The sequence below is a fragment of the Vicugna pacos genome, chromosome 5, assembly GCF_048564905.1.
Source record: "Vicugna pacos chromosome 5, VicPac4, whole genome shotgun sequence".
NCBI lineage: Eukaryota > Metazoa > Chordata > Mammalia > Artiodactyla > Camelidae > Vicugna > Vicugna pacos.
In genome coordinates this window covers 52324159-52349046 of record NC_132991.1, presented here as the reverse complement: position 1 = coordinate 52349046, position 24888 = coordinate 52324159, and the positions used below count along the sequence as shown (strand labels likewise).

General features: G+C 41.5%; 1 protein-coding gene and 1 long non-coding RNA gene across 2 annotated transcripts; one reads left to right on the top strand and one right to left on the bottom strand.

Moving 5' to 3' along the window:
- Window positions 1-7282: 7282 nt before the first annotated feature.
- LOC140696629 (uncharacterized) lies at window positions 7283-8859 on the bottom strand. The gene is made up of 2 exons (XR_012073134.1): window positions 7800-8859; window positions 7283-7696 (listed from the first exon to the last, which is right to left on the bottom strand). It is a non-coding gene; the product is annotated as an uncharacterized lncRNA (long non-coding RNA).
- A 2855-nt stretch (window positions 8860-11714) lies between these two features.
- On the top strand, window positions 11715-16465 carry NEUROD1 (neuronal differentiation 1). The gene is made up of 3 exons (XM_072961258.1): window positions 11715-11827; window positions 12355-12506; window positions 14088-16465. Exon 3 carries the CDS (start codon window positions 14099-14101, stop codon window positions 15167-15169), a length of 1071 nt encoding a protein of 356 aa, XP_072817359.1. The 5' UTR covers window positions 11715-11827; window positions 12355-12506; window positions 14088-14098; the 3' UTR covers window positions 15170-16465.
- Window positions 16466-24888: the final 8423 nt, after the last annotated feature.

Here is a 24888-nt window from a genome sequence, read left to right as displayed (position 1 = left end):
ATGGTCATGAGGTGACCGAGAAGGTTGTGCATAATGAATTCACTCTAACTTCTTCGGAGTAAAACATTAGATCAATTTTTCTATATCATATCAGGAAATTTTTGTACTTCAGCTTCATGCTATCTAGGTCATCTTTAAATGTACATTTTAGTTAACCTCTGAGCAAATGAGAACTATCCCCAAGGGCTTCAGCAGCAATTTGAATTCAAGATTGCTAATAATTACAACAGTATCCATAAATCCAGCCCAGTCTAGAGTAATATTTTATCCTCCCTGGACTGGTATGTTCAGAATTTATTCCTAAGCATTTGCCTCTTACTCAGGGAAATAACGAGCAAAGCCTTGCAATTATTTACTAGGCTTCTCCTGAGTGTGGCACTGCTCTTGGCTCACCTGAGCCCTCCTGGGGTCTGACACCAGCCTCAGCCAAAGGCAGTGACAAGTGAGAGGAGTAAAGCAAAAGGAGAATTTCCATTTTGTTGCCAGTGGAGTACTTCAGGCAAACCCTCATGCAAACCCAGACCAGCCTCACTGGATAGGGCAGGGGGAGGATAAGCTGGATGTAAGTTAGACAAGTAGGAACTCAGTGTAGTTTGAGTATTTAGAGTGCTTGGAGCCATCTAAATTCTTCCAAGTGTTGCCCCTGTAATTCTGTTTTTGCTTCTTTACGAAGGAGATCTGCAGGTAGTTGTGATGGAAGCGTGGGAACCTTTGGTGGTTCTCAAAGTTAGCGTACATCAGAATGAATGGAGTGCTTCTTAAGCCATAGATTTCTGGACCCCACCCCAGGATGTCCTGTTTTCATGGTTCTAGAATGAGGTCCAAGAAGTTCCTTTTCCAACAAGTTCCTCATTACTGATGCAGCTGATCCAGGGACCACATTTTGAGCCCCACAGCACTGCCTTGTAACTCAGCAACCTGTGTTTGATATCTGGCTGCATCAGTCCTGTAGTTACCAGTGACTGGAGTTTCTCTTTTAGGGGAGTCAGAAATTCCTGAGCTGCTTGACTGTGTCTTGAGTGAGCCATGCCCTTTCTTGAAGTCACTCAATGTAGTTCACGACAGACAGCTCACCTCTGCACCCCTACAGTCTTGCGCTCCCATGATGGTCCTTGACAGCAGCCTCTCAGCGTGGCACTTCATTCTGCGTAACCACAGGTGATAGGATACAGTCAACTAATGTGTTTCTGGGTGCCATGGATTATTGTCATCTCCTCCTTTAATAGCTTTAACCCAATCATATTTTTAAAAAATCAACTGATCACATACTTCCATTTTCTTCATGTTCTGTTGCCACAAACACTTCTGGTACCAATTACCAAACAGGAAAGGGTTCTTAATTACAGATAGTACAATCAACTCTGTATGGAGTCTGTAAAAATGAATTTCATGAAAATGGATTTCATGATGGGTGTAGACAATTCCCAGAAATACCTGAAGAAACACACTCTAGCCTGAGATACCAGGTATGAGATCCAAAACTATATCACAGAAGTAGGCTATTAAAAAGACAACTGCCTTTCTAGAGGCAGGAAGTTGACAGATCAGAAAGCTACCACGACACCTGCTGGCTTCAGTATCTTGCACCAGAATCTGTGCCAGCCAAATAAATCTCCTGTCTCTTGACTTCCCATGTAACTTGATTCTAAATAAAAGCCCAATGCATCTGATTAACAGACTGTGTACCATGTCTACGGTGTATAGCAAACATTTTAAATTTATTCCTTTGTGGTAGCTTTCCAGACTTTCCACTCTAGAAAAGCTTGCAAGAAGGGTATGAGTTGGGTGCTGGTAAAGCAATCCATAGTATCCGCTACAGGTAGAATTGCAGCACGTATGCCTTATGATGTACAGGGCTGGCCCGGAATATAGAGTTTACAGGATCCTAAAGCTGAAAGGAAAGTGCACCCAGAGCGTGGTGAGCCATGTCTCCCAAAATATTCTTCATTCTTAATTACATTGGTAATCAAGTAATCTGAATAAAACTAAAAGACTCTGCCCCTTTCTAGATGTGTAACTTTGAAAAAGTTACTCCCCTTTCTGTTTCCTCATCTACAGAATGTCCGTAATAATGAAACTAATAATACCTATTCATAGAGCTGTTTTGAGGATTAAATGACATAACTTTTCTAACTTTTCTATATTATTGAGCATAATCCCTCACACATAAATACTGGTTTGATGTTTACTAGGAGGTATAGTTACAGTTTTAAAATTCTTGAGACATTTGTAAGTATAGGATATTGATATCTCACTTGAACAGATATTTTTTGATTAATCACAACATCCAGACCCCTAAGCAACCTGGAGAAAATTGCGTTTTCTTTTTTTTATAAATTGTGTTGGGGGCAAACCAACCCAGTTTAGTGGAGTAAAGCAACAAACATACTATTTCTCATGTATCTGTGGGTCGGCTGAACGCTTCTGCTGATCTGGGCTGAATTTATTGGGATCCTCTTTTTTCATGATCTCTGGTATAGCTCAGATCACATTGCTTTAAAATTAATAGTTTCTAGGACTCTCTTGTGTACCAGTATTGATCGTTGATTATACACAGTGGTTTGTAGATACTCATATTAAAAAAAAAAACAGAAATCAAAGCAGCCACAACTATCAAAATCCAATTGTTAAAACTCATTTAAAAATACTTAGAAACATAGGTTTATAATCTTCAAATAGAAAAATATTCATGTAGCATATCTGGTTATTGTCAATGAAAGACTTTTATTACATTGAAAACAGAAATAAGATCAGTTGTCAGTTAAATTATGAATGTAAAAAAAAATTAAAATTTCCCACAGTCTAGGTGCTATAATTAGGCAAAACTTTTTCTAAATCAGCGTTTTATTCAAATACTTAAGAATAGTTAGAAAAGTTATGCATGAATTGAAGGAAGACAAGGCTTTACTCACCAGATCAGGGGATAAATGGGAAAAATATTACAAAATGAAACATACACATATGTATGTGGAGAAGCTAGTGCATGGAGGATGTTATTGGGCCTAGATGTGCTTGCAGAGCTTAAAAATACTGTAATTTAATGTACAATATATCCCTGAAGACCACATCCAGTGCACTTTCTGAAATAGACAACTTTTACAACATGATTTCCATATAGCTGAAAATGAATTTCTTCAGAGAAGGAAAAGTAAATTTTATTTTTCTGCTTTTAAATTATGCATTTGATGCATCTGCTTGTTTATTAGCCAAATTGAAATGCATGTATTGTTGACTATTGGAATCTTCCCCTGTTTAGAAGTTAAGAAGATCAGGATTGATTTAATTATATTAATAAGAGATGCCAGCCTTCCCCTTTGCCCTCTCCCCATCTTCACATGAAAGTACCCTCCTTTATAAGGCAATGAATATGCCAAGGAATAAGACCTGAGTTATAATTAAATAAGAATTTTTTCAAATGAAAACAAAAATCTTCAGTTCTTTATTAAATGTAGGGTCATGCTAAATAAGGATTGCTTATTTTGAACTACATATGTCCAGAGCCAAAACAATTTGAAGTCTTCAAGAAGAACACATTCTAGTGCATTTCTTGAATGGTAAACTTTTTATGGGAAAGGGTATTTCTATGATGTAGAGTAACTTATCTTGTCCTCCAACCAGATCACATCTCATCAATAAAATTAGTTGACTGCAAAACTTGGATGGATTTAACTGGCTAATTTATTGGTTACCATTCTCCTATTCTTATTTATATTATATTATAGCTGTATTGATTAATGTTATTTTTATATTAATCGAACTACTAAACACTGAGCTTAAAACTATTTCTTTAAAACAAAATTAAAGTGTGATTTTACAAAACATAATTTATAAATAGATTTTGGTCCTGTCCTTTGCGGGGTACAACATAGTAGCTAAAAGGCACAAGACCTGAGTTGGAGTCCCAGTTCAGCCACTAAGTAGCCAGGTGGCATTGGGCATATTACCGCCTGCATAAGCCTAACTCCCCACAACGGTCAAATGAGAATTATCACAGTGCAGCTGGAACGTCCTAAGTGCCCAGTGAATGTGTGCTGTTGTTGTTCTAGCATCTGCTTTGCAAAGTAAGCAATGCTTTTAGATTGTAGTTTTGTTATGGGCTAACAAGTCCTTGTTGATTTAAATTCAGTATGTTACTTCTGAGAAAACCAATAACATTCATCCAAGGTTGTAAAGAATCATGTCTTTTTGATAACCATTGGATAATGTGTGTGAAGCTAGCCTATGGGTTCAATCTTTCTAAATTATCTTCAGATATGTTCTCTAACTTTGTTCATCTCCTCTGCAACTAGCTAAGTCCAAGTACCATCTTCTCCTATTAGGAAAACTGCAACAGCCCCCCTTTATCCAACTTGCCCACCCTGTGATCAGATTTCTATATTGTGGTTAAAACAATCTTCTAAAAATACAAGTCTTACTCAAGTCTCTTTCACAACAGCTCGAAGCCCTTCAGTGGGAAGTAGGTTCTGAGTCCTGTCTTCCTTTTTGCTACCTCATCTTTTCCCATCATCCCTCTTCTTCTCAGTGCCACACTGGACCTTTTTCAGGTTCTTAAACTTCTCACATTCCTTTTGCCTCAGGGCTTTTACATCTTTTCTTCCCATTGCCAGGAGGACTCTCCTCCAGGCCAGCCCCCTTCCCTGGGTGACACCCTTCTCATCACCTTAGGGCTCTACTTCCTTGGGAGCCCTCCCACTTCAGTCTTTGCCAGGTTCCTTTATCCTCAGCTATTATGGACTGGTGGATTTTGTTTTCCTTTCCTACACTAATATCAAATCAGATGGGTGCACACTCACTTGTGAGTGAATCTTATTAAAATCTAGATAAAAAGCTTTGAGAAAGCAGAGACTATTTAACCCTGCACATCTGGTACGTAGCAGCACAGTGCCTGGCATACAGTGGCCCTCGATATAGATTTGATGGATATATTTATTATTCAGTGAAGCAGGCAGTTTCTGAAAGGAAGAGAATGAGGAAACAGGCTCTCCAGTAATAAACTAAAACAACTTTAGAGTCTTATGCTGGGCCCTGGGTCTCTGCATAGCCTCTACACCCCAGTATTGTGGACCAACATGAAAAATATAGGGTTTTTTCCCATCAGAGATGATCAGTCTTGTCCGTGTCAAGTCATATGAAGTGGGACTCATGAGTGAATTCAAAGGAGAGAAAAAAGCATATTTTACGTGATAGAAGTTGCTTTAAATTATATCTGCTCTCCTGATTTTTTTTTAGCTCCTTAAAGTTCTTCACATTTAAGATGCAATAGATAGATAAAAAGACCACAAAATACAGACCTTTTCCTCTCATCAACAAAGCGTCTTAAAGGTTCAGCGAATGATGGTTAGAGAGAGAGCCTCCCCAGAGGCTACACCCTCCTCACCCCGAGCCACATATCTACTGTCTCAGGACCAGTCTGGAAGGTAGGCTGAGAAACTGCAACTGGCATAGCGCAGCTGCAGCAGAGCACGGTGCTCCAGCCTCCATCCAAAATACAACCCGCTTATCCTTACTCATCTCTGAATGTCACCATTAAGCACTCATTCCTTTTTCTTTGTGTCCAGTGACCCTTCAAGCACTCCAGGTAGGAGCATTGGATTAAGTATCTCTCTCTTTCTTTCAACTTCTTAAGAAGCGTGAACTTATGGGTATTTTTCAACAGTAGGCATGGACCAGAAAAGAGCATAAAAGTGGTGAGAGCACCAAGGGCACTTGGAAAGGTGTCACCAGTGGCAAGGAAAAAAAGGGCATGTGAAGGGTTTGTGGGGAGCACAGAAGACACCTGGGTCTAATTTATGACATTGGCAATATTGACTGTAATCTGCTTCATCAAATTAAACAGTTTTCAAGGAAAAGAAAAGAAGTTGTGTAGAAGCTCATATAGTTATCAACGGGGAGTGGAGAATTTGTCTCACATCAGGCAACTGTGGGTGCCTGACCTCACAGCTTCTAACCATATGCTAGAATCGCAGGGGTGGCCAAGTCCTTTCGAGATGGCTCTTGGCATTCATACCCCTCCCCTGATGCTTTTCTGGTCCCTCTTTTTCTTCCAGAACTAACTTGCCTGCCTAGGGAGAAGATAAGTCAATGAGGATGAGAGATGAAAGTCTCAGACTATCTCACAAAGGAGCAAAGGCCTTACAGGGGGAAATTAGACTGAGGTGTTTATCCATAATCTGGGAAGGTATTTTTATAAAAATCAAATCCCATTATAAGTAGGTCCCCTCTAACATCATTGTCTGCAGAATGTCTAGAGCTTAAGCACATTTGTGTCATTTAGGTGTATATGTATGTGTTTAACTATTTATTTGTTTATTTATTATTAGAGCCTAACCTCATAATCAGATTGTCCTGTTCAGGCCCCCAAAGTGGCTTGTCACTGAGTGAAAGTAACTTCGCATGGCAGGTGCTCCCAGCAGGTGGCTGCTCATAGTACCTGCATCTGAAAGGTAGATTTAGTTTGAGATTTTATTTTAATATGAAATCTGTGTTGCAGCCTGAGCCTCAACTGGGTGATGTGCCAAAATTCATGTCTGCAGCATGATTTATTATGTGAAAATACCACAGAACTAATCAGTAGAGTTACTAATTAATACAAATCTGCATTTTTTGCATAAGCAATTAGTGCAAGGAGAGAGCAGTGAAAGAGGAAGTTCAACTCTTTTAATCTCAGTGCCTACTCAAGCGGAAAGACCCACCAGGGCCAGACTCTGAGATCTACATTTGGAATTTTCCCCCTTTGATTAGTTAAAGGCATAAAAGGCCAGATTATCAATATTTAATTCATGTGAAAATGTTTTTGTTAAAGAGGAAAGAAAACATCTTATTTAGAAAAGGTGAGCGTCTAGGGATAGATTCTTGAATCAAAAATATATTTTCCGTTTTAACAAAGTCTGAATAATGTTTAATAAGGATTCTGATTGCTAATAATAATGTTTGAAAATTACATCAATAACTGGGGGAGGTGTATGGCATATATTTCTAAGATAATTAAATTACCAAAGGTACTTGCTCTTTTCAGAGTTATATCTCTACAGGACTTCTTTCAGTATATTTTGGATGTCATGTGTATTAGGATGCAATATTCTAAATCTGGTATGATTTAGGTAATTGCATGGCCCACCAAATCTGAGCAAATAGTGTCATTTAACTTCGGTTGGTTTATTTCCCCATTAATTTAACAGAAATTGTTTATAATATGAAACAACTGGAGAATTGATAGGGTGATGGTGATGGAAAAAGATTTATATTACCAATAAAATGTATGCTCCATAAAACAAAAGCAAAATCATTTTTAGGTATTTTATTATTCCTGTTGACAACAACTAAGTTCATTTTGGTTTTGATGTTGTGTGGCAAATAAGTGTAAATATTAGAACAATGACTATCTTTCTGAAAGTTATTCAGTATATGATTTCTTTGTTTCAGACTTGCTAGCTCAAATTACAGTGTAAGCTTTCCCCCATGACTAAACCTGGATATCTAGTTTTCCATGAAACTTATTCTGAAAAGAAGGTGGCTAATTAAATGAAGATTAACGGGGCTCTTTAATGAAAATTTCGGGATTTGGTAGTCAAAGGTTTTGTGAAAGAAGGTGAACAGGAAAAGGGGAAAGCCTCTGGAAGGGGAGTCGTTTTTTGCTGAACCTTCCTACTGCAAATTCCTGGGCCAATGAAAAGGGAATTGTCCACGATGCTGATACCTTGAGGAAACCATTTCTCTTACAAGCTGCCAGGGGCTCGAAATCTGCCTTGGCAGGCTTCTCGAGCCTTTAGGAACTTGCCCGACCTCCTCCCCCAACTCACTGCAGCAGCCATTGTTTGGGAGCAGCTCGGGCGCCGTCGGTGTGTCTCTGCTTTCCACACATGCAGCTGCACTAGCTATCCGGGATTTTTGGTGGCTTGTTACTCTCTGTTAAGGCAAAGGTTGGCAAACACCAGGCGCTTGTCAGTGACCACGCGCGCGGTCCTCTTTAGACCGCATGCTGTTTCTCAATTGGAGCGAAACAGGTGTGAGCCCTCTGTTTACTCTCCTCACCTCATAGCAGGGGTCCCCACGAACACACACTAATACAGTCACACCCCCCACGCTTACACTCACATAAATTACGCACACATCCATACTCATTGACACAGGGCACGACGCATTCACATACACACTAACAATCACAGACGCTCATACATTAATATGCACACTCCCATTCTCACAAATCTCTCTCGTTCACTCACACTCAGATTTACACACATTTGTACACATAAGCACACTAACACAGTTTCACACATAGCCCATCTGACGTACGAGGCTTTGGGCTATCGCATCAGTGACCCGCTCGTGTCAATGCTCGGAGCTGCGTTGATTTTTTTACGGTGTTGATATGAGTGCTGGATGGATGGTTTAAGGAAAACACTTCACTTATGAGCAGAAATCAAAGATGAAGTCCCTCGAGGTCTGCAGGCGCCGTGAGGGGAGCCACCCAGGCTCCACAGGGACTAAGAGGGCGTAAATAATAAATAAAAGAGCCCAGGCAGGCCGAGTTGGGGAAGCCCGGTACTAAATCACTCCCCAAATCACAGGCGCGTCAGTGCTCCATCCAATAGCTCTAAGCGATTTGTGGGGTTGGGGGGGTGGAATCAATTTTTTTTTCGTTCTCGCAGGTGCAATATGAATCAATTATCTTAATTAAGATTATGCCGCAAGCCCAGGAGATTTGGGCAGGACGGGTTTTGCGCTCGGGGCGACGGCGAAGCATTTTAATAGCTTCTCTCTTGCTCCTGGCTCTCCCTCGCTGCCTGCCTGTCGAGCCCGGGCAGCTCCAGCCTCTGGCCGGGATCCGGGCGCCCAGTGGCCTCCCTAGAGGCGAAGGCGTAAACCCCGCGCGAAGCCCGCTATCTGGGCAGAACCCGCAACCTCCCCCTCTGGCCTCCCAGGGGCTTCTGAGCTGCAGGGCCTGTGAGAGACCTACAACTCCCACTCCTTATACGGAGCGAACGCCCGACGGTCTCGCTCTCGCCTTCCAGCCCCCCAACCACCTCCGCCCCTCGATCGTGCCCAGGCCGGGACACCCCTCTCCTGCGAGCGGCGGGGAGAGGATGCGGGCGCCACTCGAGGTCGGTCGGTGGGGCCGTCCTGGCTATACTCAGTTCTTTCATTGAACACAAACCTCCCTTTGCAAGAGCGAGCATCTGTTTCCCCGAGAAACAGGTCACCGCCGGGGACGCCGGCCCGGCCCTAGCTCTTTATCTTAGCCCAGTGAATGCGTCTCACCACACGCCTCCCCCGCCAGCTACACGCTTCCCACCCCTTAAGTCCCGGCCACACGCCTCCATCCCCCTGTTCCCTTCCCCCACACGCAGTGCCACACGCCTCCTCGCCCCCCCGCCCCCAATTCTCCCCTCCCAGGCCACACTTCCCTCTCTCCACCCGCGGCCGCTTGCCTCCTCCCGCCCCGCTTCCCGCCCGCTCTGGCAGCCGCTGTAACGGCCGGGACCGCCCGGCCCGCGCGGCACGCTCGGAGCGGGGACGGGGGGGCGACGGATTTGGGGCATTGCTCGAGGGCAGTGAGTCATGAAAGCGGCTTTTGTTGCCCGCGCGTGCTGTTCGCGTGCCTCTCAGCAGCCTGCAGCGCCCAGAGGGGACCGGAGCCGGAGAGGGTGTACCGCTAACGGGCTGCGAGAGGGGGCAGAGGGAGACGGAGAGAACTTAGGGAATCGGGAGGGGGAAGTGTGCAACCGTCGAAACAAAGTTCACAGAGGGAGAAGAAAATAAGGAAGCGGGGCGGGGCCGCGGCGACCGTCCTCGGTACTGAGCCCCGCCACGCCGGCGGTCCCTCCTCTCCCAGCGTTGCGGCCACCACTGTCCTCAATTTCTTGTGCTCTTCCCATCTCAACAACAAAAATACCGCCTCAATCCAGGCCTAGTCTGGACTCCTCCCTTTCGGGAATGGCAACCGGGCTACAGCCTCCCGGGCGTCCTGCGGGCAATCTTGGCACCCGAGCGCTGAGGGCTGGGAGGTTCACTGAGAGCCCCGGTGAGACCGAACCTCGCCAGGTCTCTGGAACAACGTGGAGTGGCCTTTTCTTTGTACAAGTCCTCAGGCCTGGACCAACGATGGGCAGTGGAGTTAGGGATGAATTTATCAGGAAAGGGAAGGAACGAGTCTAATAATTCCCGCAATTTGCGGATTAGAGTCTCGGCTGGCGAAACACCCACATCTCCTTTCCTTCCCCGCCCAGGAACATCTGGCTCATGTATTCCACAGGATATCGCAAACTGGGGAATTTTCCACTTCCCGGGGTTGGGGGGGATCCCCTAGGTCCCCCGTGGGCCTTCGAGGCATCTGGAGCCTTCTTCCATCTCGCCCCCAACATCTCCTCTGAGAAATGGGAGCCAGAGCACAAATTCCATATCCCTGTAGGCATGATGGGCTAGGCCGTCGGAGCAGCTGCCCGAGAGAGTGGCAGCACTTGGTCCAATCCTGTCTCGTGTCCTGGGATCGGCCTCTGCAGGCTGTTACTCCGATGCCCCTCGAGTTTTAACCCATCACTTAAGATACAGAATGTACAGGGGTAAATACGGAGACTAGGTTCCTGGGTGAATTTTTGGATCCTCCTCTGTGATCTTTATATGCCAACGAGTGAACTCAGAACCCAAAACTCCATAGAGTTCTGCTCTGGAAACTCAGCACGATTCACCCCACCCTTTGGCAACGGGTCAAGTCACGCACCTGCCGCCTTCTAGACACCAGCGATAGCGTTAGGACCCTCTTTCTCTCCAGCGCATCCACTTTCTGCTTCCCAGATGCAACCAGCTTCAGCCGCTCAACCATGACACTGTTTGCAAACTCAAGGGGCTTTTAGAGCAATTGCCTTTAAATAAGCAACACATTCATTGTAATGGGACACGGGTCTGGGAGGGGATGAGAGGTTAACAGGATTAGAGGCGAATCTGGTGGACAAAGAGTGGACAGGGAAGGAACAGAGTCAACTTTTAAAAATACGTATCATTCTGGAACATGCCTTGGTGGAAACGAGTGAATAAAGAATCGCCATTTAAACACAAATATGTGTCCTTCAGAATTAAGAAGCTCTGTGATTTTTCCTTGACCTGCAAAGTGGAGGTCACATCAAGTCAGAATCTTTGAGGTCTGGAGTTCTGGCCATCGTTCCTTCCCAGAGTTGTACTAATGGCCTTTCTAGAAAGAGGAGTGAAAAAGATCCCTTTAGCACAGCCCCCTTCCACCTTCCCTTTAAGAAGGCTTGTCTCAACCAGGTTCCTATTTACAGGCCCTAGAGTGGGGACTAAGGAGGGCAAGGCAGCCTGTGGCAGGGAACCAGGGTGTCTGGGTGAGGGCACCGTTTACATCAACCCAGTGGCCTTGGTTAAAAGGCAGAGTCCAAACGTCAGAGAAGTCCTCCAGCTTTCATGCAAGAGAACTCCGGAAGCCAATGAAGCCTTGGACTAGTGTGCTCTGAGGACAAGGACCACTGGCGAGAGGGGTACAGACATGCTGAAGGGTCTCCAGGGACAAGGGTAGCTGAGGGTTAGGACGCACCGGGTTGCGTGTATGGTGAAGTAGAGTGACAGGGATGAATTTTTCTATACTGTTGGGGCTGAACGTGGGCTATCCAGTTAAGGAGGTCTGAGGAATAGTCTCACAGCTGCATTTACATATGAAGCCATTTTTTTATATGGCGAATATGTTTGCTTAAGGGGCTGATGGAGCTTGGGAGAAGCCACCCTTTGGCGGCAACGAGCAAAGCGTCTACCAAGGAGGAGAAACCAAGAGATGGAAATCTCAAAGAAGGCAGGGAGTGTCCAGGAGGCTAGTACCTCGGTGAGGAATCTAAAGGAGTCAGGACGCTTCACTGCCCTCCTGAGTCCCGGCTACTGCCTCTTTCACCTCCGCCCTACTTACAGCCCCAACGTTAGCTTTCCCGCTCCCTTCTCTCAAACCGCTTCCTTCTTCTCCCCTCCCCCCGGCGCCCCTTCTCCCTTCTGCCGCCTGAAAGGGTTAATCTCTCCTGCGGGTAAAAACAGGTCCGCGGAGTCTCTAACTGGCGACAGATGGGCCACTTTCTTCTGGCCACAAAGGGGCCGGAATGGAGCGCTCCGCGGCATACAAATGGGCAGGTCACGTGGTTCCTGGCTCTTGGCTGGACTGGGAGGACCATATGGCGCATGCCGGGGAGGAAGAAGATGGGGCGGGAGTAGGGGTGGGGGAGAGGGGAGCTGGAGTCGGAGGAGGGTGGGAGAGGATCAGGGCTGACGGGGGGCGGCGAGGAGGAGGGCGGAAGGGAGCGCAAAACCGGGACGCGTGCGCAGGCGCGGGGCTCATGAACCTGCTCGCGGCTCCGCTCCCAGCCCCGCCCGCGCTCAGCATCACCAACTCGGCTATATAACCTGAGCGCCCGCGCGGCCGGGACACGAGGAATTCGCCCCACGCAGAAGGCACAGCGTCCAGAGGCCCCAGGGTTATGAGACCGTCACTGCTCAGGACCTGCTAACAACTACAGGTAAGTAAAATCCTTTCATTTTTACTGGCAATAAAAGGACCAATTGAAGATGTATCTACATATTCTGTATGTGTGCGTTTGTGAGCGCGCGTGTGCGTGTGTTGAGACAAGCATTCCCCTCCATAACTGCAGGCAAATAACGCACATAATTTGAGTTGTATCACGGAAATACCCACTACAGACTTTCTAATTGAAAAAAAATGTTTTGCTTTTTTTGGTCTTTTTTTTGGGGGGGGGATTGTAGGAGCCCCTTCGGATTTTTAAAAATATAGTGCACAGTAATTCTGTGATTATTTGCTAGTGATGATTTCAAAGTTCTTAAAGCAAATAACTACTTCACTTTTCCACTCCTTTCAGTAAGGGGGGAAAAAAGTCCGTGTTATCAAGATTTATTTTGTGTACATGTATTTTATGCACATTGGGAGTGCCAAGTGATTTTTTCAGTGAATGAAAAGGACATCGATACTTTGAACACCTTGGAAAATAAATCGAGTTGAGAGTTAGTTTAGTTGAGAGGGAGGGAAATGTGGAGAAAGGGAGAGGGACCGACTCCTGCTACCTGTTACTGCTCCAGAGTCGGCCAAGTCCCCAACAGCTATTGCAAGAGCCAGAAATTCAGTTGTCTCACTAAAGGCTTTTTATTTTCCTTATTAGAAGCGGCAACTTCGCCATTGCCAATCGCTGACCATTATAATTACTCAATCTTTTAAAAGGAGGTTTGATGCGAACTTTGAAAAGCCACAATAAAGAGCGGGCAGCTCTTTCAATGGACTGTTTATTAGAGAGGAGCCTTCCGCACCTGATCCCCGGCGCGTGGAAGAGCGCTCTGCGCCGTGCCCCCAGCCCTGGCCCTGTAGCTAGCGCTTTTATACAAGGTGGAAATTCAGCAGAGGGCCAGCAGGGTGGGAGGCGAGAAAAGAAAGACGAGGGTGAGATGCAAGACCCCTGCTCACTTTTGTTACCAAATGTTTCGTTGATAGTGGAAATAATTTGGTGGAAACTACTTTCCCTCCGCCATGCATTTGCTTTTCAGTCTCCAGTTTGTATAATCTTCTTAGAAACCACTGCTAGCCTTAGTAAATTACGTAATGGCTCCTAAACTTTAATCGCTAAAGTACCGAGAAGCCAGGACAGAGATGGGAACAGAAATGGATTTTCAAACTCATCGTTTCTGCGGAGTTGTGACTTCGAACTCATACAGTTAAACACGAAGTCGCCGAAATGTACACCTTTTTTTTTTCACACTCATTATCCTGACGGGTAATCACCATAAACACACTTAAGTTAATCACAAGGAAACATACACACAGGAGTGTACCTTATAGGCATAATCGCATATTCACGCTCTCTCCCACTCCCAGCTCTGTCCTGTCTCCTACGTACCAGCGGGGCACCCACAAGCCATTATAAAACACTGCACTTAACTTTTCCTCAGGGGCATCCATTTCGTAATGAGCTGGTAATTCTGTTCACATACATTTCTACAGGGTTAGTGAGTGGGAAGTGAAGGCATATGTAGTTTTTGAATATAGCGTTTTTCTCCTTTTCTTTCTGTTTCCCCCTCTCCCCTGTTGAAAGTAGGAACCCGAAACATGACCAAATCGTACAGCGAGAGTGGGCTGATGGGGGAGCCTCAGCCCCAGGGTCCTCCAAGCTGGACAGACGAGTGTCTCAGTTCTCAGGACGAGGAGCACGAGACAGACAAAAAGGAGGACGACCTCGAAGCCATGAACGCAGAAGAGGACTCACTGAGGAACGGGGGAGAGGAGGAGGAGGAAGACGAGGACCTGGAAGAGGAGGAAGAAGAGGAAGAGGAGGACGATGATCAAAAGCCTAAGAGACGCGGCCCCAAAAAGAAGAAGATGACCAAGGCTCGCCTGGAGCGTTTTAAGCTGAGACGCATGAAGGCCAATGCCCGGGAGCGGAACCGCATGCACGGGCTGAACGCTGCGCTGGACAACCTGCGCAAGGTGGTGCCCTGCTACTCCAAGACGCAGAAGCTATCCAAAATCGAGACACTGCGCTTGGCCAAGAACTACATCTGGGCTCTGTCGGAGATCTTGCGTTCCGGCAAAAGCCCTGACCTGGTCTCCTTCGTACAGACGCTCTGCAAGGGCTTATCTCAGCCCACCACCAACCTGGTTGCCGGCTGCCTGCAGCTCAATCCTCGGACTTTTCTGCCTGAGCAGAACCAGGACATGCCTCCGCACCTGCCGACGGCCAGCGCTTCTTTCCCTGTTCACCCCTATTCCTACCAGTCCCCGGGGCTGCCCAGCCCTCCCTACGGCACCATGGACAGCTCCCACGTCTTCCACGTCAAGCCGCCGCCGCACGCCTACAGCGCCGCGCTAGAGCCCTTCTTTGAGAGCCCCCTGACTGATTGTACCAGCCCTTCCTTTGACGGACCCCTCAGCCCGCCGCTCAGCATCAATGGCAACTTCTCTTTCAAACACGAACCGTCCGCTGAGTTTGAGAAAAATTATGCCTTTACCATGCACTACCCTGCAGCGACCCTGGCAGGGGCCCAAAGCCACGGATCAATCTTCTCGGGCGCCGCCGCCCCTCGCTGTGAGATCCCCATAGACAATGTTATGTCCTTCGATAGCCATTCACATCATGAGCGAGTCATGAGTGCCCAGCTCAATGCCATCTTTCACGATTAGAGGCACGTCAGTTTCACCATTCCTGGGAAACGAATCCACTGTGCTTACAGTGACTGTCGTGTTTACAAAAGGCAGCCCTTTGGGTACTACTGCTGCAAAGTGCAAATACTCCAAGCTTCAAGTGATATATGTATTTATTGTCGTTACTGCCTTTGGAAGAAACAGGGGATCGAAATTCCTGTTCACCTTATGTATTATTTTCTATAGCTCTTCTATTTTAAAATAGTACAGTAAAGGTAAAAAAATACACCACAAATTTGGTGTAGCTGTATTCAGATCATGTTAATTATCTGATCGGGATAACAAAATCACAAGCAATAATTAGGATCTATGCAATTTTTAAACTAGTAATGGGCCAATTAAAATATATATAAATATATATTTTTCAACCAGCATTTTACTACTTGTTACCTTTCCCATGCTGAATTATTTTGTTGTGATTTTGTACAGAATTTTTAATGACTTTTTATAATGTGGATTTCCTATTTTAAAACCATGCAGCTTCATCAATTTTTATACATATCAGAAAAGTAGAATTATATCTAATTTATACAAAATAATTTAACTAATTTAAACCAGCAGAAAAGTGCTTAGAAAGTTATTGTGTTGCCTTAGCACTTCTTTCCTCTCTAATTGTTGAAAAAAAAATTGCACAATTTGAGCAATTCATTTCACTTTAAAGTCTTTTCCTTCCTTAAAATAATAACCAGATCCATAACTCTGAAGAGAATGAATAAAAACAAGAGATGTATTCCCTATCAAAACATATCAATTCAATACATTACTTGCACAAGCTTGTATATACATATTATAAACAAATGCCAACATACCCTTCTTTAAATCAAAAGCTGCTTGACTATCACATACAATTTGCACTGTTTCGTTTTAGTCTTTTACTCCTTTGCATTCCATGATTTACAAAGAATCTGAAGCTATTGATGTTTCCAGAAACTATAAATGCATGATTTTATACATAGTCACACAAATGGTGGTTTGTCATATATTCATGTAATGAATCTGAGCCGAAATCTAATCAGGTTGTTAATGTTGGGACTTATACCTATTGTAGTCAATTAGTACAGTAGCTTAAATAAATTCAGACCATTTAATTCATAATTAGAACAATAGCTATTGCATGCAAAATGCGGTCCAGAATAAGTGCTGTTTGAGATGTGATACTGGTACCACTGGAATCGATCTGTACTGTAATCTTGTTTGTAATTCTGTATAATATGGTGTAATGCACAATTTAGAAAACACTCATCCAGTTGCAATAAAATAGTATTGAAAATCTGAGCAATTGTTGCATTTCTTCTTAAAGTGATTTTTTAAGTATAAATAATTCCTAACCAGAATAGTTGCTTTATTTGCTGAGTTAAAAAAAAAAGTACTGGATTGTATTTGTAGGATAAAATAAAAGAAACAATTTGACTTTAGCATAAACTTTCCAGCCTGTTTATCTTGCATAAGAAGTCCCCAGCTCTTTGTAGATAACGAAAGGACCTACCTGCTATTTCATTACTCGGAATATGACGCTGGGGTGGGGGAGGGGTTGTGGAGAGACAGTTGTGTTTGTGGGTTGGTTTGTTTGTTTTAAATGTCTTCACTTATTAGCTTTTTGGTTTTCATTCCTTTAAATGATCATGGTATGTGTTTTCTTCTATTATTTAAAGGGAGGTTTAGTTAATTATTAACAAGCAAAACACAAACAAGTATCCTATCTTAGTTTGTTTACATATTTTAAACATATTTAAAAACGTTATCATTTTCTTCATACTTTGCTATCTGCACATTTTCCTGAACCAAAATATTCTTTATTGCAAACTAGCACTATCCCAAAGAGAACAAGGTATACCTTTAGAATATACCAGGGAGAAATGATTTAAAGAATCCAAGAAGTGACATTTTATCATTTTTATATAAACATCTTGTGATGATTTCAATAATTTTTCTGGGAAAAAAAGTAACGAACTACTAGTACTCATGAGCATTCTATTCGTACTGTGATATGTTTTAGGAAGGTATAATTGTTTCCTCACCCCTTTGGAGCACTGTTCTGTTGTCTCATAAACAGGACTCACTGGAAAAACTTAGATGATGCTGTCCATTGTTTAGTCCACTAAAAAAGTTGGCACTTCTCTCCGTCTGGTTGTATTGACTGACAGGAACAACTCCTAGGGAATAACATTTTGGCACTTGTGTCCTGGCTCTACCGTGGTGCTCTGATTACTGTCATTAGTAACTCCATTGTTCTTCCTCTGATTCGGATGCCACTTTGGATGACTACCTCCCTTCTCAAGCTTGTTCCTTTAATCTCCTTCTCGTTGGTGATTTAGGGGTTCCAGAAAGCTGACCTCATTTAGCAAGCTGCTCCAGAAAAATGTGAGTAATCTAATGGATGGGAACAATTAGCCATACTAATAACATTGCCAATGAAGCTACGTCAAGCTGTGACAGTAGCAGTAAGGAATATTTCAGCATTAAAGAAATGTTTGAGTGCAATTTAAAATATATCATTTTAGCATGTTTTCCATCAGCCTTCATCACATGACAGAAATGATTTTAACTTAGTCCCAACTTTCTCCAAAATGCAATAATCTCATTCCAAGTGAAACAGAGTTGCTATTTTGGAATCAAGCTGTTGCTTCCTATATTCAAGATTCCTTTCACTGTTCTTACTTTAAGAGACATATACTGATATGATATCTGAACATTGCCATCCTTCCAGCCTAGGAGACCATGAAATGAACATCCAGATCTGATGTGATCTATTCAGCAGCTCAATTTCACCTGTAATTAAAATTAGACATCTTCATGCAAACTAAAATTTGCTGTAACGAACAGAAGAAATAATAAGAGGATGACAGTTGCAGAATTTCAGCCTTTAAAACAGCGAGCAGGGAAGTCTAACCGTGGACTTTTTTGGTAAGGTAGGAATGAAGGTTTGATTTTTGTTCCTCATCTTGCCTGTATAACTTCATTCTGAACATAAAGATTCTTTCAGTCAGTCAAGGAGTAACTCACATGCCACCATCTTTTATTCAAAGGCAGGCACAGATGTTCCTTCTGCAGGGGAGGTTTTAATTTATGAAAATGATATTGTTTATGCATGAATGAACTGAATGCACTCTGCATAACACACAGCACTTCCATCTGATCAGAGAAATACCACAGAACCAGTGCCAATGTCAGAAACATATTCTACAAATTTACTCACTTAAATGTTTAATGAATATTTGGAAGGCATTTTCAAACCACAAGAAATCTTTCAATTATCTTTTTCTTTTCTTTTTGAATTGCTAGCCATATTTAAAAGAGACTCAGAGTTTTCATAATTGGCCAATGCCTATATCCAGCTAATAGGAAAATAAAATGTTTTACTCAGTGAAAACCAACCGAAAAGAAAAAACATTGGCAACTGTAGTTTCAATGGGAAACGCATTTCTTTTAGTGTTGTTATTTATTACTTTTTATGAGTAATATTTAGGGTTCTGTGTGTGTCTTCATCTTGAATAATCACTATCCCTATCAAATAAGATGTTTAGATCTACTTATTTCATGTGAAAATGCCTTGAAGAGTTATTTCTAGAACCTAGAAGTTATTTCCAGGTATTTAAAAACAGCACACAATTTCATAGTTGGATGTGAAATTTGGCTAAATATTTTAAGTGGTGCATAATTCCTTTTGAAGAGAACACTGCATACCTTAAATTTCATTTACATCATCAATGACAACTACAGCATGATCTATCTACTTTTAATCCTAAAAAAAGATAAGTAAGTGTAAATTAAAATAGAGTATTATAATACCTTAGGAATGTTCTACTAATTTTAGGCTTATAATATGTTCCAGTAAAATAACATTTGAAACAAATTATAAATGTTCTAATTTATTAATCTTAAAAAACCTCTATGCTTTCACATTTTAAAGTCTATAATTCTTACAAAATTAATGCATTTCTGAAAGAAGCTAGCAATTACTAAAATGATACATGGATCATTAGTTAACAGTTTGAACCAAGCTGTTTTAGTTCTATAATTAAACAAAAGATTTAAAGTGAAAATATCTATTAAACAATTAATGAAACTAGGTTTCAAAACATAGGCTGACTTTGTCCTGATGGGAATCGCTTAACAGCGAAGCTATTTCTCAAACTACCCTAAAATCTCCTCTCTTCTCTTTTCCTCTTCCTCCACCACCACTTATTTCCTGAAAACCATCTAAATAAAATCTTTAATTCTAGGGCCTGATAAAGAATAAAAGAGCCAATACAACATCTTGTGGAACACCAGGACCGAGAACTCTTGTTGTTACCATGCACAGAGGCGTCCTGGCATCAGAGGCACAGTGATTTGTATGGTGGCATAATCATTGGCTCCTGGCCAGGCATTATGTTTCAGAGGACACTATTGTCAGGAATTATTCAACTAGAAATCTGCACTGTATGCACTCAAGAAGTTGAGATCATTTGCCTTCCTATGGCAGGAAGAATTCCTTGCTGGCAATTGACTCATAGACTCTCTTCACACACACTAACACTTGGTTCAATGCCTTTGATGGAATTAGCTGTGTAACCAAACTAGTTTCATCAACAAGACAAGGCCACAGCCTCTGGGGACTTCTGTTTAAGTTGCTAATTTTAAAATGTCTTGAAATGCGGAGTACTATGTTAACCCTGGATGAAATCTTCAGATACATTAAGTGTGGATTTGGCCATTTAAACATTATTGTGCGATTTTCCCAGCTAACTTAGAGGTGGATTGATAGTGACAATAACCATCTTTTCCAATCCCCAGGTATGGAGAAATCCAGAAGGATGGATCTATTTGGGAAATGACATCTGGAGATAACAGAATACGTTTCATCTCACATACATGAGGTAACTTGGTAACTGACTTTGCTGTTAACAAGATTAAAAGCTAACCCTGCTTTAGGCTTTAATGTCTTAAGGACAGACAGCCAGAAAGAGGGCTTCATACACTTACTAGGTCAGTGCTAAGTATTTTTCATTCATTTTTAAATGCCATCATCAAAGCAGCCCCGTGCCTTATTTTACAGATAGAGAAACTGCAGAAAGCTGGGGTACCTGGGTACTTCATTTATGATTTCTTTTCTTCATTTAGATTCTAATTCAAATGTGACTTTCCTCAAAGAAACTTGTCCTGATTCCCATCTAAAGTAATAATCACCTTCAACCCTCCTCCCCACCCAAATCACTATTATATCCCTCATCCTCCTTTTCAGAGCATTTATCTATCTGATGTTATCTTGCTTAATTATTTGTTAAGTTTCCTTTCTAAATTATCTACCTCCCTCAGTAGAATGTGGGTTTCACAAGAACAGGAACCTTGTCTTTTTTGTTTGTTGCTGTTTCTCCAGTACTTAGAAGACCTAGATCCTCAATAAATAGTAACATTCTAAAGGAATCAAGCCACACTCATCTGATGCCAAAGCCTGTTTCTTAATCACTATGCTACAAATCAAGTCAGTTGAGAATGGAGAGGGCCACAAATGAGTCTCAGCCCAGTGAAAGTTATAAGCATTAACTGTATAAAAAGAAAATAATTGAAATTAATTTCCTATGACACCCTGGCACCAAACTCCCCTCCCCCAGTCATTTTGAGGAGCAGTAATCATGAGTTATCAGCCATCTTTTCTTTTTATTGATATCAGTTGGTTAGATATAATTAGGGATTAGAATAAAAAGAAGAACTAAAACATTATGGGCTCTTTCGAGACCATGCCTTTTTTTTTTTAACACTTATTGATAACTTGAATGCTTTTTCCCTTTCTGCTCATCATTCTTTCAGCAATTGTTCTCTTTTCATTGTTAGTGTTGTATAAAATCATCCCAAACTTCCCTATTATCATTGGGAAGTTTAGATTACAGCAGATCAGAACTAACTCATTATGACTATGTACTACAGCAATAAGTTTGAGAATTTGAGTAGCATTTGATAAATTAAAAAGTAAAAATAGACTACATATAGACAGATGATAGTACAGAAATAGAAATTCACAGTGTAAAACAGAGTACTTTATAGTCACAAGAATTGTTAAATGCATCTTCCTCCAAAGTACCAACTAGAGTAGAAAGGTTGTAAGTTTATGGGGAATATGATCTTCCTTGTCAATACAGCACAATTAAAGAAGAACGTAGAGATATTATTTTCAGCGACATCAGGTATTCCCCTTAGCACTACAAGTGAATTAAGAGGAGATCTGCTTAGGGAACAGAAGCATTGGGAGGATTAATATTCTTGGAAACTGATTTAGAATAAAATTACTGAAAACTGAATAATAACTCATATCCTTTAAAATACTCGTATTTTTACACAGTATGTGTTATTGGTTGGGATAGATGTTGTTGAATTACCTAAACTATAATTTCTACTTTGGAATGTTCACTGTATAAATGTAGCAAATCAATAAGATTTCTTTAGTGTTCTCTCTGGATGTCAGTTATGACATCAATGAAAGAGTATAATCATGATTATGAGAACAGTTAATTCCTTCCTGCTAGTATCACTAACAATTGTAGTGCATGTCTGCTCCTAGTGGGGCGTTATTAACTTCTAATGTGTGGTACATTGCAAGTATGAGGCCAAGAAATGTTTATATCCAAGAATGAAGAGAAAAATATAGTAGAGTTCTACAAATGAGTCTTGGGATATTATCACTTGTTGCTATTTAACTGAATAATCTTTATTCCAGCCAATGATTAAATACACAAAAAACAGTAGTAAAAATGCTGTAAATTATAATTAGACTCTAAGTAGGAATAGCTATTAAAATATTGCTTTACTAAAAGAATTTCTTGGTTAACAGGGGCAAGGCTACTTATTTAGATATTTTAAAATCCCAGCATAGCATTTTGGATACAGCAACTCTGTTTCCTTGACTCTGACTAACATATTAACAACGTTAAGAGATTTTTGCTTCTCAAGGTTTCATTTTTGTTTAACAATGCATTTATCATACGTAAAATATATTGTCAAGGAATATATATATATATATATATATATATATCACTGGGTTGAATAGTACCCTCCCCCAATTCCCCAAAATTTATGTCCAGCCAGCACCTCAGAATGTGATTACTTGGAATAGTGTCCAAATAATACATGTTAAGATGTAAAAAATAAATTAATATGAGGTTATACTGGATTAGAATAGTCCTTATAAGAAGGGGCTGTTGTCCTAATAAGCAGAGGACAGAACATGCAGATACACAGACAACACAAAGGGAGCCTAAAGATACAGGCAGAAGTTAGAGTGACATGTCTATATGCCAAGGGACTGTAAGAATTGCCAGCAACCACCAGAATCTATGAAAGGGGTATGGAACAGATTTTTCCCTCTGAGTCCCCGAGAAGGAACCAACTCTGCAGACAGCCTGATTTTGGACATCTGGTCTCTAGAACTGTGAGCAATACATTTCTGTTGTTTTCAGCCATCCAGTTTGTGATAATTTGTTATGGTGGTCCTAGGAAACTAACACATAGACTAAAGTATGCAATTAATTGAAATGTTAAATATACATAAATGTAGAAGAGTTCATTCAAATTCTTATAAAAATATTACCATGAAGCTTTAGTGACATAACATATAACTACCAGCATATCTTAGTTGGTACCATGTTTGATAGTTAAACAAACTGACAAATAATAGCTATTTAATAAGCATCTAAATTATGTAAAAGTTTTATTGGTCTTTATTCCTGTGAATTAACTTAAACTGACATCTAGATTTAATGAAGTGTGAATAGGCACACCCGATAAGCTAAGAGTGATTTTGTTTAAAAGCCTTATTGTAGAATTTATAAAGAGCATAGAATATAAAGTATTACTAATTCTTCATGTGAAAAATGCTCTATTTATTCTATATGTGGGGCAGGATGTATACCAATGAGTAGACCTCTGAAAAAACAAATATACCATTTTCCCAAGTTACACAAGCAACTCACTTCACATATAATTTTATGTTGTGTAAAATTACATAATTAAAAAAATTATTGTGGTCCAAGTGAATTTAAGTTCCATTATTTCTAAGTTATATACAGCCTTGAACTCTTTTTTGTGAGCTTTAAACCCAGAGGTTAAGATGCCATCCTTAGTTATATGGGGCAATATACATATCTCATTATTTGACTATTTCAATTGCTTAAAACCAGTTAGTGATTATTTCTCCTGAAGGTATTCAACTAATCCAAAGTTTTAGTTTATGTAGATCTGAGACTCTATCTTGTTTTTTTAATCTATTTCTCCTGAAGGTATTCAACTAATCCAAAGTTTTAGTTTATGTAGATCTGAGACTCTATCTTGTTTTTTTAATCTATTTCTTTTTCTTTTTGTTTTTGAACAGTTGGTACTTGTGTCTCTTACTCTCATTTTAATTCCCTGCTCACCCTTAGTCATGAAGACATGAGTAAGAAATAAACCTTTATTGTTTTAAACCACTAAGTTTTTTAAAACCACACCACAACTCTGCCTCTGCTGACTGATAAAGGTGTCAACTTAATAAGATAAAATGATATGCAAGAAGAGTTTACTGTGACTTTTGGAAAAGAAAAACATCCCTGGTTTATGTGGGAAGTATCAACAGAAATATGCGCTCCTCTTCTAACAAATGTGGCATGTGGATTAGAGGTCTGGTATGTAGCAGCCATTTGGCTACTTGGAAGAAAGAGAATGGAACAGAGGGACAGGCGTGGAGCAGAGAATGATACACTGCAGAAGGCAGGTTGAAGGAAGGGAGAGGACCTGATTCTTGCATTGTACCATTTGAGCCACTGGATCAGTTCTCTTCATAAGCTATCCCCACCTCTCAAATTAGGTTTTATTTTTTTATGCCAGTTTGAGATGGGTTTTCTGTCCCATAGGAGAATTGCTTAATTCAAAAAGAACTGTGCTTTTGCTGTTGCTTGGTCTTTTTTTATACATAAAGATGGAGAAAGCTGTTGATACAGTGAAGATGAAATTGAATAAGATGTAAGACGTGGGTGTGTTTGATAGAGAAATTTGTTGGGCAGAGTGGAGGGTAGAAGGTCTAGAACGTGGGCAGTTCCTTTGGATAGGAGAGAGACTTCTTTCCAGAGGCAAGAGTCAGGGTTGAGGAAAGGAATTTCAGGAGTAAGAATTGGAGAGCTGTGAGGATTTATTCTTACCAGGTTCTTTCATGTAAAGATGGAGGCATGATGACACTCTAGGTGAGAGGGAGTTGAAGGAGAAAACTGAAGATTTGGAAGAGCCTCTCCAGGAATAAGAATAGGCTCCATCAGGACTAATCAATACTAGCAGAGCAGGGCTTAGAGCCAAGTCAAGTTTGGAGACCACGATACTGTAGTAGTTTGTAGCAGCCTCAACCCATATGCTTCAGTGGAAATCTCTCAACAGCCCACACGCCAGAGTGGAAACAGAAGATAATCGAGGTTTTTATGGCATGGATAAAAGAGGTGAAGGTGCTAATTAGAGAGAAGCTGAAGTGATGTCCCAAAGAGCTCAGAAGAACAAAGAGTGAATCCAGCCGGTAGATGGGCAAAGATGGCCCTGACGACTCTGCTATGGCTTGGAAGATAGAAACAGAACCAGATAAATTTGTGGATCTGCCAAAGGAGATTTTTGGCAGAATATTACAAGTGCTGATTGCCTTCTTTCAGGGTTTTACAAAAGAATAAAAAGCAAACATAATTTAGAGGAACTAAAGGAGGCCCAGGACA

Excerpts from the sequence above, each read along its gene's own strand:
- NEUROD1 (XM_072961258.1), top strand. The coding sequence starts at position 14,099 with ATGACCAAATCGTACAGCGAGAGTGGGCTGATGGGGGAGCCTCAGCCC.